An 18,354-nucleotide genomic window follows, 5' to 3' on the forward strand; every position below is an offset into this window, starting at 1 on the left:
TAGTTAAGGGAAGGTTTAGGGACTGGCAAGTGGGTGCACTTGCGCAGTCAGCGCGACAGTATCAGACTGCGCGCAGGTTCTGCAGTGGCAGATCCTAGACACATTTTACTAGGCCGCTTCTGTGGGTGGCACAACCAGTGCTGCAAGCCCACCAGCAGCATTTGTATTTACAAGCCCTGGCACTCCTGGTGCACTTTACTAGGGGCTGACAGTAAACCAAATAAACCAATCATGGACACCAATCAATGTATACATTTTACCATAGGGAGAGCATATGCACCTTAGCACTGGTCAGCAGTGGTAAGGTGCCCAGAGTCATAAATCAGCCAACACCAGGTCAGAAAAAATACAGGAGGAAGGCAAAAAGTTTAGGGATGACCCTTCAAAAAGGGCCAGGTCCAACACAACCCCCTTCCAGCCAAAACGCAGGGTAGACCAATCACCACCGTGATGGTCTTCCCTGCTTGGGGCGATAGAACAAGGACCTGGCCCGCAACTGCAGGGGCAGACTCCATTTCTACGCCAATCTGAACCTATCGGACTCCCTCTGTCCATACTCTCAGGGCCCACCAAGCCAATCCATGGGGAACCCTTCTCCTCGCCTGTGGACACCACCTGTGCAGCACCTAACCTTAACTGGCCCACAGGTGTGTCCAACCAGAGAGACAGCAAAATGCTACAGTGGCCACTGACAGTAGTCAGGGATGAGACCCAGGCCGTATGCCTCTCAGGGCTCTCAATCCTCTGTGGCGCCAGGGAGCGGGGGGCAGTAGCCCCAGGTGCTTGGCACCCTTTGTCCATTCTCCCCCTTGTCAGGTCAGGTATGACATCCTGGCACTGACCCACCAGCCCCGGGACTGTACCCAGCGGCTGGACCAAAGACTGGGGTGGGCTCTCCCACTCCCGGTCCTCCTCCTTGGGGCTCTGTACCCTCCCACCTGGAGTGGCACCCCCTTCCAGAATTGCCACGGCACCTGTGGCAGGTGTCCTGCGCAATTCGCCCACCAGTTCAGGGGTTCCATCCTGCAACTGGGTGCCCAGGTCAGGGGGGACACCCTGAACCTGGCCCTTCAACCTAGGGTCTAAACCCTTCAGTTGAGCCGGGGTCAGAGGCGAGGACTCCCTCCCTCTGCACCCCCTTCCAGAGTACTGCCCACTCCCAACTGGCGTGGTACCCCTAGAAGCAACATGGGTCAGGACACTGATTACAGTGGTCCCACCCTCCAGGTCAGACAACACCTGAACCTGGCTTCCCAACCCTGGGTCCAACCCATGCGGTTGAACGCTCGCCTGGCGCACCAGGACTTCCCGGGGAGCACGCATGCCCCCCCTGAGGGTGACACATAACTCATGTGTCGTGTGACAGTCTGCCTGGCGCTGATCTCCAGACCCCTGTCCATCTGACAGTGCCTGAAGATCCCCCAGGACAGAAGTGGTGTCACCATGGTCACTCACGGGGGACGCAGCCCTTCTGGCTGGCCCCTGACCCACTGGTTCTTCCACTGGGGACTCTTTCCCCCTCTCACCCCTCAATCTGGACCTCTGCACCCTCCCAACTGGAGCGGTACTGCCAGACACCAGAACTGATGGAGGCCTGCTTACAGACACTCCCAGCTCACCAGACACTAGGGGATCCCCCTCAACGGGTGGCCCATCAGGACAGCCTAGGCTCCCCGCCTGGTGTTCCCTTAAAGAACCATCCAGGCTCTGAGACTGGGTTTCGGGCACCTGGGGGCACGCAGCCCCACACTCACTCCTTCTCCACTGAGACAGGACGTGAGCCCCTACACCCCTCCCACTACCATGGGACCTAGCTGGGCTACTCTGCACCACTTCCACCACTCTGGGTTGGAAGATACCTGAGCCACTCCCCACAGGGTCACTCCCCAATGCCTCTCCAGACCCTCTGGAATCCACCAAAAGGTCTACCTCCAATGTGAGCTCTCTGCGGTCAGAGAACTCGGTCTCCAACAGGTGTTGACATAGCTCTGGAAAACAGGGACTTAAAATATGCTCTCCCACAATTGGATCACACAGCCCCCTAGCAGGGTTAACCAAACTAGCCTTCACCTTACCATCCAGTGCCTCACACACGTACTCCACACCACTCTCCTGAGACTGGCAAGACAGTATCTGACTGTCTCTGTCACACAACCCACACTCTTCTGGGCGGTCTTCACACTCACCTACCAGGACTTCAATGTTGGGGGAACCCCTCTCCCTGCGCCTCTCATCTAGAGCCAGTAGAGTGTCCCTCCCGCCACTAGGACTATGAACCCCTGCGCCAGTTACCCTATTCCCTTCAGGGATACTGCGCACTACTGGAGCTACCTCATGCCCTTGAACCTCCTGGTGTGTGTTAACCCCCTCCTTCAAGCCAGGCGCCACATCTCTGGGTGTGCGTACTACTCTTTCAGCACTAGAGAATTCTATACTGCTGCCACCATCTGAGCTGGATTCCTCCTCCCACTCAGAAAAGCTCAATCTCTGAGCTACGCACCTTTCTTGCTGCTGGGATGAGACACTCATGGCCTCAAGCCTCTCGAGCTCCATATCATATTTCTTCATTAAAAAGTCATGCTCCATTTGCATTTTCTTTTCTTCAAGAGCCAGCTTCTTCTCTTCCAGAGCCAGCTTTTTGCTTTCCAGCTCCAATTGACCATCTATTTTCAGTTTTGCCAAAGTGACTTGTTGCTCTCTTGCGGCCTGTCTGTCTGCCAGCTCCTCTGGTGACAGACACCTGCCCGCACTGTGGATGCTCTCCGCTGGTTCCACTAGGTCAATCTCCTCAGGTACAACATCCTCAGCTGCACTCCTTGATTCCATCCAGGCTTTCAGCGCCTTGTAGATCTGTGGTTTGAGCTTGCACCCCACATGTGGAACCTTGAACTTCTTGCAGAAGTACTTGAGTTGCCTTCTTGTGTAGTCGTTCAGTTTTGACGCATCCCATTCCCATTCCATCTCAGAGGCTTCAGATGCTGTGCTGGTTGAGCCCGGCATGGCTTCAAACGCAAGGGATCTTCTTTTTCCTTGGCAAGCGAAAATTAAAACTTGAAAAAGTTCTGTGGTTTAAGCTACTGGACTGTCCACTGTGCAATGGTTAGTAATCACTGCGCAGACACCAAGAACGCAAATCCGTAAATCCGCACCGCTGCCACCAATGTTAGAATCCGGGGTCTCTGGTTGGCGCAGGTATGCACTTGCGACAAGCAGGGACCCTTTTCATCTAAGTCAGGGCAAAGGATCACCTCTTTAAAAATAACCCCTGCTCACCCTCTAGGTAACGTGGCGCGAGCAGTCAGGCTAAATTTCCAGAGGGCATATAGGTTAAGCGTTCAAGTTGTCCCACACAATAATCACCACCCCACCACACAAAGACACAAGGCTGTATTTATGTCCAAAATATAATTCTTTATATAAAAGGTTTTCTTTCAGGCAGGTTGCATAAATACAGTTCTCTTGGTAAAATAATCCAGTTACTCTCAAAATGCTTTACGGGCAGTCCACAGTTGTAAAAATGGCACAGTTCTCTTTAAAATAGGTTTCTTAGGTCTTCTGGGCACTTCGTAGCGCCTTTGGGGTGCCTTTGGCAAGGTTTTTACAGTGCCTTGCCGTTTCCCACGCTTCTCGCGTGAGCCGGAGTACGCTTGCCGAGTCTCACTCTTCTCGAGTGAGCACCGGTAATGCTTTTCAATGCAGTACGGTTAAAACGTAGGTACGGTTCGAACCTTGCTGTTCCCAGGGTAAGTACGGGTCGAACCAAGGCTGTTACGGCTCGAACTCAGCCAAAAGGAGCACTTTTCAAAGCGCCATTATTTCAGCTGGCAGTACGGTGCGAACCAGGCACAAGTATTTACAAGGCGGGTACGAACCAAGGCACTTCACAGGCAGTACGGTGCGAACCAGGCACAAGTATTTACAAGGCGGGTACGAACCAAGGCACTTCACAGGCAGTACGGTGCGAACCAGGCACCCGTAGTTACAGGGCAGGTACGGTTCGTACAAAGGCAAGTACGGGCCGTACTTTTCACGCGCTGGCACAATACCTTGCAGATTTCACGGGGAAGGTTCGTGGCGGCCTCGCGGTCCAGTCCAGGGGTGTCCCACGTCGCGCTGGTGTCCCCAGTGTCCAGGGGACGGCGGAGCTTCGTGGGGCGCTCGGGCAGGATGCAGGTTGCCACGAAGGGGGTCAGAAGCAGGAGGGCAGCCTCGGGGTGAGATCACAGCGCCGCGCGCTGTTAGCTTCGGCCGGAGACGCGAACCAGGGCACTTTAGTCCTTTGCAGAAGCCTCTACAACCCGGCAGGGGTCACAGGGACTCGGCGCTCAGGCGCGGAGATCTCCACCTTACTTTGCGAGCTACGGCTCGAGGGGGCAACTGTTCACGGTGCTCGGGCTGTCAGGCCTTTACGTTGTTTGCAGCCACGCCAGCAGCAGAAGTCGCGTTGCTCAGCGAGATCAGGGGATGCACAGGTTCTCCGGGGTCAGCTTGCTGAATCACTTCAAGGCACTTCTCCTCTTCTTTCAGGATGGTAGCGCCCACTGTTCCTGGGGCGCAGGTCAGGGGGCAAGTTCACACGCAAGCCCTTGGAGATTGTTTTAAAGGCACAAGTTGAATCAAAGTCCTTTTCTTCAGGCTTTCCCTCTCCTTCCAGCAGACAGGCACCCACTGCAGGCCAGTCTCTCAGGCAGAGAGACAGTATTCCTCCTTCAGCTTCTCCAGGTCCTTCTCCTTCAGGCAGAGTTTCTTCTTGGCGCAAACAGGATCTAATTTCTTAGGAGCCAGGCTCCTACTTTTATACACCAATTCTTTTGTTCTTTAGCGCCAGGGGGCCTGGGCCTGGCTCAGTCCAGTTTTTGGAGCACTTTGTTGTGGTGACTCTGCGCTTCCCTTTCAGCAGCAGGGCAGAGACATCAGCCGCTCCACAGGGGGCGGCGCCGGCTTTGTGCTGGCAGAGCACAGGTCTATTCAGAGTCAAGGGTGGACTCCTCCCACCCATCCTGGTGTAATCTCTCTACCCACCACCTGGCAGCCAGCCTGTCTCTGGGGATTCCCCAACCCTGCTCCTTACTGTTGCTAGGCAGAACACACACACACAGCAGAGGCGGACTGAAATGGCCAGGTCAGTAAATACTAACTTTCTAAAAGTAGTATTTACAAACGCAGGATATTAAAATAAACTTTACTAAAAGAAGTATTTTATTATTCTGAGTTCAGGCATACTAAACATAATTGTCTACCATGCTCTATGAGTCCACTGGGATTACAGGGTGTAGTAATTCCAGCAGCCCATTCTGGCCTATGGAGAGCAGGTAGCCTTCAATAGTGAAAAACGAAAATGGCTGTAATTCACTATTAAGACATGCCACACACATCAGGGCATGTCCTACCTTATGCCTACAATGCACCCTGCCCATGGGCCTACCAGAGGGGTGACTAATATGTAGTTAAGGGAAGGTTTAGGGACTGGCAAGTGGGTGCACTTGCGCAGTCAGCGCGACAGTATCAGACTGCGCGCAGGTTCTGCAGTGGCAGATCCTAGACACATTTTACTAGGCCGCTTCTGTGGGTGGCACAACCAGTGCTGCAAGCCCACCAGCAGCATTTGTATTTACAAGCCCTGGCACTCCTGGTGCACTTTACTAGGGGCTGACAGTAAACCAAATAAACCAATCATGGACACCAATCAATGTATACATTTTACCATAGGGAGAGCATATGCACCTTAGCACTGGTCAGCAGTGGTAAGGTGCCCAGAGTCATAAATCAGCCAACACCAGGTCAGAAAAAATACAGGAGGAAGGCAAAAAGTTTAGGGATGACCCTTCAAAAAGGGCCAGGTCCAACAGTCATTGAACAATCTATGCTGGAAAGAAATCAAAATCCAGATGGATCAAGAAATTCCAAATTCATGGGTAGCATATCTGAGAAAATCATTGGCTGAACTTGACATACAAACAACATGGGACAGCCAACTAGACCAGGCAGCTTTTGGTAAACTGGTAAATAAGACAGCAAAGAAGAAGTCTTTCGTAGAAGACAAAATAACAACCTCGAAACGCAGGCATGGGTGGACTTTGATTAACTCTTACACATCAACAAAGCCTCAGGCCTATTTAGTAACACATTTCAGCACTGAGTTAAAAAAGAGTTTCACCAATTACCGTTTGGGCATGCATGATTCGAAAGACCTACAACCGTCATGGCAAAGTAACCAACAGGCACTACACTGTCGACTATGCGGCTTTCGTAACGAAACATTAACACACCAGCTGTGTGCTTGCCCCACAGTTGAGGAAATAAGGAGGGGGCTTTTAAAACCAATTTTTAATGAATTGAACATTCGCACTTGCAGGTAAGCTGTGATACGTTGGCTGGAAGGCTCCTCTACAATCTTGGCCTGCCAGGGTGTTAAATAACTGGCAAAAGTAAGGAAACTTTTAAGGCAAGACGATCTAGAGGATGCCAATAAAGTATGAACAAGGACGGCAGGGGCCTCCTAAAACATGTCACACCTTTACTAGCCCAAGTATCAAGCGGAAAAAAGCCCAAGCTACAGGATAACTGGAACAATATAGAAAATGGCAACCGACTAAATCTTATTGTATAGTTGGCATTTTATATGGACATTTTATCTCACACAGGATCTAGTCAATTTACTTCTAGAATTTTTTTATTTTTAAAGTTTTAAATAATAGAACTTTCACAGATTGCTTAAATCGTTAGACAACATTTTATGTGCATTATAACGTTATTCAGATTTTAAAATATTGTAAAACGCATCGCTGAAAAGTGGTATTTAATGTAAGATTAAGTTTAATATATATATTTTTTTTTTTATTAAGTGTAAATTGTAACGATTTTAAGTAATCATATACAATAAACTATTTGACTTGACAATAGAAAGGACTGTGCCCTCTTTCCATTTTTACTAATAGGAAAATTGACTTTTCCTTGCCATTTCACAAAGGCATGGAAGAGTCTGTTAAAAAAATACAACTGTGGTACTACTTCCTGTGCTCATAAATACTTCTGTGAATCTACCCCTGTGATGTCAGAGGGTCAACGCGTGGGCAATACCTCGTCCACTGACAGTGCCATTTTGTAAATCGATCTATATTAATAAACATGTTCCAGTATTAGAGTTGTTCCAAAATGTGATGTTATACACGGCTATTCAGTACCTCTCTTGTATTAAAACAAAGAAAAAATGGCTTTTTCTGAAATTTCTGTGCATTTAGTAATAAAGAGTCTTAAAGTGAATCCGTTTGCATGCCAGATGCAAATGGGTTATCCAAGACCCACTACGATGAAGACAATTCTAATTGCATTTAGAACGGACTCCTAAAGAGGGTGTGCACATTTTCTCACCAGCAAAGGTCTCAATTACTGCCCTTAATGAACTTTCTTATTTTTTTCTTTCAGTTTACCCAGTGAAACATTTTTAAGCACATGCAAATCAGCAAGATCGTTTTCACACCAACTGAAAGTAGCCAAAGCCCAGAAGCCTCACAGAGCACGGTGAACACCACCTACAAACGTGTCTAATAAATCACCACCAGAAAATGTATGCACAATTATTTTACAACAAATGTGTGATGCTATGGTGTTGCGGAGGAGAATGCTACTTAATGTTAACTATATATGCCGTGGGGCCATTTATTTAGGGCTTAGTGAAGTAAACTGAATAAATTGTAACAAAAGTCAAACATTTCATGCATAAACATTTGCAAAGTTTTCCAAAGTCCTTTGTGAACTTTGGAAAAGAAAATGAACCTTGCAACTTTGCGGACCCCTTTTGCTCCTGCCATTAACTGTTTAGTTGGTATTTACAGGTGTTCAACAATTTCAAATAGTGTTTTGATTTAAGTAGTGGAATTTCATTGACATATGGAGTTCAAAGTAAAATGTACATTTCTACGAGAGTGTTTCTCTAAAATTGATGCCTCAAACCTAAACACCAATTGAGAGTAGTCAGGAGTGGCAGCTGCCATCTCTGGATATGTCTGCCACTGCCCTCACTAACCAAAGGCTGCAACAACAACAGAAAGTAAGCAGGGCTCGATGAGCTATGTGAGAAGGGAGTCCTATATCTGTGGGAGCCAGATCCATTCCACTTTCACTCAGGGCCGGACTGGCTGTAGCGGGCACCGGGCGTTTCCCCGGTAGACCGCCAGGGTGGGGGCCCGTGGGTTTGGGCCCCTGGGGGGCTGTTTTTGTTACCGGGGGTCGGCAATATCGCCCCCCTGTAACAATATCTGCCAAAACTAGCCCTCGCAAACAGCTTGGCTGCATCCCCAGTCCCCAGGGGGGGCCAGACGAGCAGTTTGCCAGGGCCGGTTTCGGTTTCCAGTCCGGCCCTGCTTTCACTATTTACACACAGAAAATTGTACGTGCAATTATTTTAAATGGCAATGATTTACATAGCCACTGTTTGTCCGGAAAATAAGTCCACTAGAGGCAGTGACACTGATTTTATTACAAATATTAGAGAAGTATGTGTCCTAGCCTTTTTATTATGTTTAAATAGTTCCTCTCATTACCTCCTCAGTTGTGTGTTGCATCCTGAAACAGAGCTGGACACCCCTACAGTTTAGTCACAGGGTCAGACTGGGACCGAAAATAGACCCGGTTACAAAAACCAAACTGGCCATTAGTGAATAAGAATCTGGGCAGTTTTGAAGGAGAAAAGACAAAGGCAAGAAAAGACAAGAACATGTGATAACTACCTCAAGAGTAGCTTAACGCAACTCTCAACATCCCAGCCTACTGCGGGAAACTTACACCGTGCCATCCAAGTATTAACAACACGGTGGTAGCATGCGATACTCACCAGATAACGCATCAAATGGGCGTGCAAAAATCAACACCACGCCGCAAAAATGCAAAACTCGAACGTAAAAAATCATGCAATGAGGCTAATCGCAGTACAAAAAGTAGCAAAAACCAGCCACAGGCTTGCAAATCTCACGTGTCTGGTGGGAAAATGCACCATATAAACCACATAAACAACACACCTGAAACAAGCCAAAGCACGTAGCAACATGGATGCACCCTGACCCAGCGCAGAGGCCAACGCAAACCCTACAACCCCCACAGACCACCAGCAAGGAACAACGGGGACGGCTGAGAAGAGGAAGAGGAAGACGGGGTGCAGTCCGCAGCAAAACCAGTTCAGCGTCACAGAGGTGACAGAACACCACCAGCAACTGACCCACAAGTAGACCACCTGGAATGCAGTCGGAGTGCCGAGGAGGCCAAGAGGCGCTGGCATGATGTGACAACCTAAACCAAGCACAAACCCGCTGCCAACAGGAAGGCTGCAGCGGCAACAGGAGGTGGCAATCCTGCACCACAGGAGGAGCTGATAGAAACCGAGGCCACAGTCATCAGTGCGGAGACAGTGCAAGAAGTAGATAGTGCGGACACAGCTCGAGAGAACCTGACACAACATCAACAGGGTGAGTAACGACCAGGGACTGGGGGGATGGGAGGAGATGGGCACAATGGCACACATGCACAACGAGGCATAGCACACTGCAAACCCACAATTACCCTAGATCATGTCCCTCATCCCCTTGGCACGCTGCAGCACACACACATAGCAAGAATAGCACACCCACATTGACGACAACGTGGTACAATGCACAAAGCCGACACTGTAGAACAGAGGACACAGCTGGCTCCGCACATGCACAGAAACATGCCTACTACATCTGACAGAGCAGGAAATAATGCAATGGAAATGTATGTAATAGGACTGCTGTCCTTACATATATCACCCAGTGATTCTAGCACTCACTCTTGGATAGACCTTTGATCATCGTGGACCTTGAAGAAATATTGTGGAGGTAGCTCTCCTGAAGAAGGCAGTTACACTGCCAAAACACGCGTTGAGACATCTTGGAAACCACCCTTTAGATATAGAAGTCCATGAGATTTATTGCTGTAAACATCTTCCTTATTTATGGTTGTCAGACATCTAATGAATTTAGGATGCTGACACTATCATACAGACTACAAGCATTAGAGTATGAAGATTGACTGTGTGGATGAATGACCATAGTCAGAATAATTTACAGCTTATATTTTGTCATCTACATGTTTTTTATATAATTGCCTTTATACCAACACAAAAAAAAACATACATTGTAATAAATAATTTTGTCTTTTTCTATTTCTTGTGTCACTATTTTCTATCATTACTATATTATTATATTACTGTTTAGATTTGGAATGAAGTAGCCCTAGGAACTTCACATCTGGTCGATGACCCTAAGGCCATCGCCTCAGAGGCCATCCAATATCTCAGAAGGAGGGGTCCTGGACCTGACCAGCACAGAGTTAGTGGCCCCGGATGCACAGCGGCCGGCACAGGCACCCTGCCATGGGACGGTGACTTCCGATGCACTGAGGTAGGTCCACACGCAGTGAGTGGGACCTCATCGATGTCGAAGGTGAATGTGGCGGAGGCTTGCGGAGGCCAGAGGAAGGTGTCCTCCTGTGGTACTTTGAAATTTGGGACCGCGTAGGAGGCAGGGCCCTACCCCTGTCTATTCGGGTATTAGTGAACCGCGAATGGCCAATGCGTTATGTACAAGTGCTTTTCATTACATTTCATCGATAAATGCACTATGTATACGATATTATACATTGACTTCATGGGTTCCATCTTAGAGCGGTGGCCATCTTATGGTTGCCCTCACATAGGCTACACATTACAAACAAGTACGGGCCTTTAGAACACATGTACTTTCTGTTTGACTTGGCTCCGCTGCCCCAGGTCAGTCCGGTCTCACGAGCTCCCCGTCCTACGGCCACCTGCGATTAGCATCAGGGTTTGACACACCATAAAGCCTTTACATCCCACAAGAGCCTCCGGCTAATCTCTTTCACACCTGACTCTTCCTGCTTTATGGCTTGTTTTACGAGCAGGAGGTGCCCGTGTTATTGGGGTCTGCTGATATCTGATGAGGGTTCTGAGCCTTGCTGGGTTAAAAGATTGTGGGCTGAACGAACTGGAATGTGGGATTGTCATCATGACTCTGCCTTTTCTTTGAAGCGAAAATATGTGAATGACCACTTGTAAAACAGGGGCGGTGTTGCCCAAAGCGTAATATTCTGTATAAAAGAGAAGACTGGTTTTTGTTCTGTGGACTGCCTCATTCAGTTGCTAAGGCTTCTGTGCGACGTAGTCTCACTCATTTGAGTTTAATAAAGATGTCTTTTCATATTTCAGCTTCTTTGCCAAATTCTTTGTTATATTACTTGCGCCATGAAAATTTGAAGTACCGCAGTGTGGTCCAAGACAGGAAGTACTCGAAGTCATAGGGTGCTACCCCTGGCACCGCTGGGGTCCTAAAATCCCCAGTACTTCACTCCAGGGCATGATGCGGAAGGTCTGATGTTATACGGAAGCAGTAAATGGTGGAGTGGAAAGCGACAGCCTCGTTTTCACCACCAATTCGGTATCAGCTACATGAGGATGAAAACTAGCCCCTAGTCCATAGACTCAGACGCCACAAATGTACGACCATAGAGTGTCCATGAATGTCAGGGAACAGACTTAGTGGCACGGGTGCTGAGAGGGGATGCAGTCTGCGATGATGCCGGTACACTGATATGAACTCTGCCATCGCTAAATCAAGACTCTGTGACCTACTGGACTGCAGTGTAGGCCGGAGGCAGCGGTCAGCAGTGGCCCACAGCCACGTGTCGTTGGCTCGCGATGCACAGAGTTAGTGACACCAGTGCAGTTGTCGGTAGTGTTCGATCACCTCCGTAACGGTGATCCTATTCCCTCCGGACTGCAACGCGTTGTCCACTTATGCCTCGCCTTGCGTGCGATGATATGTTTTCTGCCTTTGAATTATCGATGTCCAGTTCCAGTTCTGTGACCTACGCTTGCACAGCGTTGGCCAAGGGCAGTAGTCCACGTAGGCCCACAGACACGTGTGGTTGTAATGCTATGCACAGACTTGGTGGCACCACATCGAAGGGAGTATAGTGACATGAACTCTGCATTAAATAATGTTTACTGCCATGGTGTAATCAAGACTCAGTTCCAAATGTGTGACCTACTTGACCGTAGTGTAGGCCAGAGGCGGCAGTAGAGTACATCAACGAGAAAGGTCTAAAGCGGGCCTGTGTCGTGGAGGCCGTGATGGTCTGAGAGGGTGCCAAGGTCGTGGGCCTCGGGCTTGGAGCTTGCGCAGGCACCAGGTAGGCCCTCCTTGACACACGCCGGTGTCGGAAGGTGATCAGTGTAGCCTGGCTGCGCAGGGGCAGGCCTGACGGGATCAGGGTCCAGCGTGCCGCGGTAAGGCAGGCGCACAGGATCACAGGCAACTCCGCTCACGAGGGCGGTGTCGGCCTCGTGGCGTGGTGAGAGGCGCCGCCCTGGCAGGGAAGTTGGGCTTTCCGGAAGAGGATCACAGGGCTGCGTGCGTTTTATTCACACCCCTATGCTGGCCTGGCGTACGCTGGACCATCCCACTCTGCTACGGGGGGGCATAACAGCCAACATTTCCGCAAACTCCCCCGCTAGCTGGGGTGACATGGTTGCGTCCACTGTCCACTACACTCCATGCACCAGCGGTGTATGTCGCCATGGATATGGGTGTGTTCGGCATGCTGCGGTCTGTGCAGCACATCTCCGCCACTCCTGTGCTTTCCAAGTCATGGTTCTTCTGCCTCCTTCACACATGCCTGGTTACCACCTCTCCCCACATTTGGCTAGTGTGTGGCTGAGTTGCTATGCTGTTGATGGATCATGTTCACGGCTTGCCCAGGTTACCATTGTGAGTTGTTCTGTCGTGTCTGGTGGGTGGGCATGTTGTTTAGCATGTTGGTTTTGATTTTGTGACATGTGCATTGCTAGAGTTGTGAGTTGCATGGTTGTGGAGTTGAGGTGAGTGGGGTGTTCATTTGGAACTTGCCAAGGGGCTGTGCATTTCCATTGGTTCCATCCTGGGGACGCTGGTTGCTGATGAACTGTCGGAGGACGGAGGAATCGTGCACAGTGGCTGGGTATTTGGAGGCGAGATTGGTGGAGGTTCCATGGTTTTTTGGTTGTTGCCTGCACATTGATGTGAGACGTGTGCTTTCTGTTGCGGTGATTGTGTGCTGTATCAGCAGGGGGCACAGGTATGACATGTGTGCTGTGGATTGCCCCGACACGTGCGTGCATCCAGCTATGGCGTATGGGCCTTGCTTGGTGTCGAGCGGATCCTGCGCATTGTGTTGGACGTATAGGGACTGGGGTAACAGGCTGATGGTGATGTCCAGGTCAGGTGTGAGGGACTTGGATGTGGCTGGCTGTGTGACTCCTCCGACTGTGGCAGGTGTTGGTTGGGGGTACCAAGGGCCAACAGGTGCAGCACAGCCAGCAGCTTTGTGTGGGGTGGGATGTTGGTTGTCTGCTGTGTTAGTGCCATCGGCCTGTTGGGCGTTGTTGGTCAGGATGCGTACAATGGTTGTCCTTTTGAGCCTGTAGTGGGCAATGACATTGTCAGGTGTTGGGTCTGTGTGGCTGGTGCGTTTCCTGGGGGTCCGCTGTCTTTGTCTCTGCTGCCTCTGTGGTGGTCTGGCGAGGGGTGTTCCGGGAGGGGGTTGGGGTCCTGGGGTGGTGGCGGTGGGTGTTGTGGCCCTCTTGGGTATCTGGCACCCATGACCGGTGGCTCCATGGCATCTGTTGCCCTTCCGATGTGGCTGTGGGCTGTGCTCCCTTTTGTTGTGCAGGCTGTGGTCCGACTTTGCACCAGGTCAGAGCAGGTGTTATTTTCCTGCTGCTAACGTGCCTTATCGCCTGTTTTGTGTTCTTATCGCAGTTCTGGCTGGTCGTTGTGAATGTTGTGGAGTGGTGTTGTCGCAACTTTGGGCACGGAAACGCCTACTCTGCATAGCATTAGCGATAGTTGCGGGAGTCTTCTGTGGCGATGTTTTTTTGCGGCTGCTATCGCGGGTAAACTGGTGCTGTGGGCTGTTTACACCAGCTTGTGAATGGGGCGATCGATTTATCGCAACTTTGGCTGCGATAAAGTGCTGTTAACTCGGCGATAGCTCCTTGTGAATATCCCCCAAACTGTATGAGTGTTTTGTGAGGTATGGTAGGCTGCAGGCATGTGTGCTTGTTGCATGAAATGACTGTAGTAATATCAGAGACATCAACCCTTAAAACCGGCCCAGCAGACCACAAAACAGGCCCAAAAAACAGTCCAAAAGATTTACTGCAGCCGAACTGAAAAGCACATCCCCAGCCCAAAGATGGAGTATGAAATAAATACAATAGAATACATGTTTAAAGTGCATGGCTACCTCACAAGGGGGCCCGGCGCCAGCAGAAAGGACCACCACCATGTCAGAATATGAGAGACAGAGTTAGGAAGTCATTGAATCGGAGTCGAAGAGAAGCGTTGTCAGTCCTTTTCTAACAGTAATTTTAGAGGGACAAATTTACAAAGCCAGAGACAGTGCATTCCAAAATCTGGGCATCAAGTAGGCGAAGGATCGACCTCCTCTACTGGCCTTATATATGTGGGGAGTTTGAAACAGTTTGAGGTTGGTAGAACCAATGAGAGGGCCTGAAATGACAAATTAAACTGGCACCTAAGGTCAAGAGGTTCCTTCAGGTAAAACATTCTAAGGGTATGAGTGCGGGACTTGAATTGGATCCTTCTGTTGATCGGTAGCCAATGAAGCCGGTGCAAATGACCTGATATCGAAACTCCAGGAGGGATTTTAACGACTAAATGGGCAGCATCGTTTTGAATAATTTGATGACGCTCGAAAAGAAAAATAGGACGCCTGAGCTACAAACTGTTAGAGTAATCCAGTTTGGAGGTGATCTACGCATGCACAATTTAATTTTGGTGTTCCAAGGGAATAAGGTGTATCATGGGTTTCAAGGATCTCAGGGTCGTAAAACAAGAACTGTACAATGATTTAATGTAAGGATCAGCGTGATCTCAGAATCAAATTTGACCCCCAGGGTTCCTTACTTCTGGGGAGGGGCAGGGACCTTGATAGTGATCAGTGCTGTCAGTCAATCTGTTTGGAGTTCTGCTCTAGCTTGGAATAATGATAAATGTGGGCACATGATGAATTAATTAATTAATATATTATTAAAATACCTAATAGGGGAATACAAAGATCCCAACTTGTATGAAAAAAGAAAAGAAAGACTACGGGCGGAAACAAACGGTTGGTTGGAAAGGTATAACGCAAGACAAACAATTATTGGCATAGTAATTATACAATTTTCACACTGAGGCCGTTTCAGAAAGCTCAGCTTCTTCCAATGCATGATGGGTGAAAGGGGCCTCCCGCGCACTGATTACTTGCTCGCAATGTTCCTAGAGGTGTGTAACTCGTGACACACTGTCCACACAAACGAAGTGAGCAACATGTTAGCAGGAAAACATTCCCGCACAAAAGTTCCTACAGAAATTCTCAAACAAAATAAAATCACTTTTATTCGAAGAATGTCACTCGAGGTGAAGAAGAAAGTTGGGGTTCTCTCAGCTTTGAATGCGGCATTACAATCAGGCCCACCCTACGTTTACCCCGAGCAGGTACCGTGAGTAACTGACGCTCTTTCCCATTCACCTGCTAACACTTACTCGTCTGGAGTGGCAGGGCAGTTCCAGTCCATTGTGGGGGTTAAGGTACCCAGCACACAGAGCTGTGCCCGCTCCAGCGGCTGGCGCGTCTGCCATCCCTCGTACCTCGGAAGCCGGGACCCGTCGACGCCGTCCCTGAACATGAGAGGTGCACTCTTTACACCGTGTGATGCGCCAGCCACGAGCTCTTTTGTTTTCGCTGCAACCCCTTGTATTACGGAGACGGAAGCTCCGGCTTCAGGCCAAACACGAGGAGTGATGAAACAGGTTCCCCTGCTCTGCCCTCTACAGTTATCTGCCCAAGGGAACAGGAGCGTGTGCCAGAAAAGTATGGTGGCAATGGAGGTTCACCATGGGAAAGGAGTGGGAGGCATGGCCTGTAATATTCTGTGGGTGCACACTCGAGAATTCTACTTCTTATTTTCTGGCAGAGTGAATAATCACTTGCTCTTAACAGCCATTTGTACCGCACTTATGCTGTTTCTAAGCGCTGTAAATAATCATTATCACTGATATGGGTTGTCCAATTCGGAAAACGTATTCCTCACTGGAGGGTCTTGAAATATATAGAAAAGTATGTTCGCATGTTTTTCTTTCTAATATATAATAAAATAAAAACGGAAACCAGTTAGCATATTAAGAATGGGATGGGTGTAAAAAACAATAGTGCATTGTATACACTCACACACTCAGTTTACATATAGGGGGTCATTATGATGTCAGGCGGAAACACTTACGCCCGACACTGCATCGGTCATAGGATCGACCAAAACCGGTCCCATTCCTACATTTTACTATGGCAGCATGCATTCCGGCTGTAAACCGGCCAGAATGCATGCTCCCATAGTAAAATGGGAGGTGCAGTTCATGATCAACAGGGGGGCACTTGGTGCCCCTTGGCTTCCAAGGGGGCCATGCTTGAGGGCCCCAAAGTCGAGTTCTGACAGCCTTTACATGTCAGAAAGGCCGGCACAGAAAGGCTGACGATACCTTACAGGCTGGATTACGACTGGTTGACGGGCTCTCCGGAATGACCAGAATGTTTACTTTACGACCTACTCCATTGTAATGAGGCGGTCGTAAAGTATGCCGACCGGCCCATTGCAATGCGGCAGTAAAGGCTCTGACCGCATCGTAATCGGCCCCATAATTTGTTCCTGTGTATTATGAGTCAATAATAACAGGGAGTACTTCCGGTGAAATGATAATAAACCAGTAAATAAAAGATGAAGGGTCAGATTTTCAAAAATGTCATGCAGCGCAGCATCACAAAAATGCTGCGCTGCGTTGCGTGACATGGAGGGAGCAGGAGAGCGCCATATCCACAGAGATATGGCTCTCTCATCCCCTTTACCTAGCGCCAGCGCTAATTTCAGCTGTCCTGAGCCCCCAAACACCTTAGCGCCATAGCACTAAGGTGCGTGCCTAAGTCAAGCATAGGAAATACTATGCCTAGACAAGTTTCAACACTTTTCCCACTTTGTATGTGTGCTGCACAGTGCAGCACACATGCAAAGTCAGAAAGGAAAGGAGAAATCAAACCATTTCTCCTGTTAGCGCTTTCTTTGAAGTGGTGTTAACTTTTGGCACCAAACACTGTCTACAACTGTTTGTAGATAGAGTTTTGCATCAAAAAGCATGGGTGGTAGCATGGGCACGCCCATGTAACCCATGTAACACCCTCATGGCACTAAGTAACCGAAAGCAGAGCTTCGTGCTGCTTTGTGCTACTTTCAGGGTATTTTCTAACACATAACAAGTTTTGCGCTGGAAAGTAAATAGGTAAAAAATATTGTGCTGGTTAGCGTCACTTTTGTGGTGATAACCCAGCGTAAAATGTTTGGAATCCCCCGAAATGTGTGTGAATATCACCACAAGCTGACCTTATTGAACCCTCATTAGTTACTTGTTATATTTTATGTATAATTTGTTTCAGACTTCATGATAAAAATTCCAAAACATCAAAATGCTTCCTTGAAAAAAGTAATGATATTAGAGTACTAAGGAGATCTTTTAAAAAAATTCACGCGATGCAGCGCAGCCCCCGCAAGGCTGTGCTGCATTGCGCAACAGGGAGGGAGCAGGAGAGTGCCATATCTTCAGAGATATAATTCTCTCCTCCCCTTTCCCTTGAGCCAGGGCGGATTTCTTAGCGCCATAGCGCTAAGGTGTGTGCATGAGTCTAGCATAGGTTTTGTATAAGAAGGGTACCCTTCCTGTACAGACCACTATGCCTAGGCATGATGTCATACCTGTTAAAAACATCCATCTCAGGATGAGAGAAATAATCTCCCCTTGGTACTCACCTACACTTAGCTTGCTTAAGCCGACCTGCAAACAGTTAGAGAGGAAATGGAGGAAGGACTTTAGCGAGACCAGCAAAACGATACATAGAGATTCCCTAAAGTGTTATCAGGCCGAAATTAAAATGTCTCAGGCACGCTACTTTGAGGAAAACATTAATTCAGCAGTTAATGCCCCAATGAAATTTTCCATATCACTAAGACACTCCTGGAGCTTTTCTCCCCTGATACTCCGATAGGCACAACCTCTGATCGATGTAATGAACTTGCAGGATACTTCCAGTGAAAAATATAGCCCATATACAACACATTCCCTGATTCCCCAGGGAGTAGCGATCTTCTCACTCCTGTGACCAATGTCATTGGTCAGGATTTGTCTAACATAAAGAGGCAGGTGGATTGCACAAATTACACTCTGGAGGAATTTCCAC

General features: G+C 48.8%; 1 protein-coding gene across 3 annotated transcripts in view; it reads right to left on the reverse strand.

Moving 5' to 3' along the window:
• LOC146783988 (solute carrier family 2, facilitated glucose transporter member 11-like) overlaps positions 1–18,354 on the reverse strand; it is a 422,910-nt gene that overhangs the window by 299,252 nt on the left and 105,304 nt on the right. The window contains exon 1 of one of the 3 annotated variants that reach the window (XM_085636192.1): positions 15,621–15,803. The exons of the other annotated variants lie outside the window; for them this stretch is intronic. Coding sequence (XP_085492318.1) covers positions 15,621–15,716 — 96 coding nt within the window. The 5' untranslated portion in view covers positions 15,717–15,803. Of the gene's footprint in view, positions 1–15,620; positions 15,804–18,354 lie in introns of those variants that run through there. 3 annotated transcript variants of the gene reach the window in all.

Source organism: Triturus cristatus, chromosome 11 (assembly GCF_964204655.1).
Source record: "Triturus cristatus chromosome 11, aTriCri1.1, whole genome shotgun sequence".
Lineage (NCBI taxonomy): Eukaryota > Metazoa > Chordata > Amphibia > Caudata > Salamandridae > Triturus > Triturus cristatus.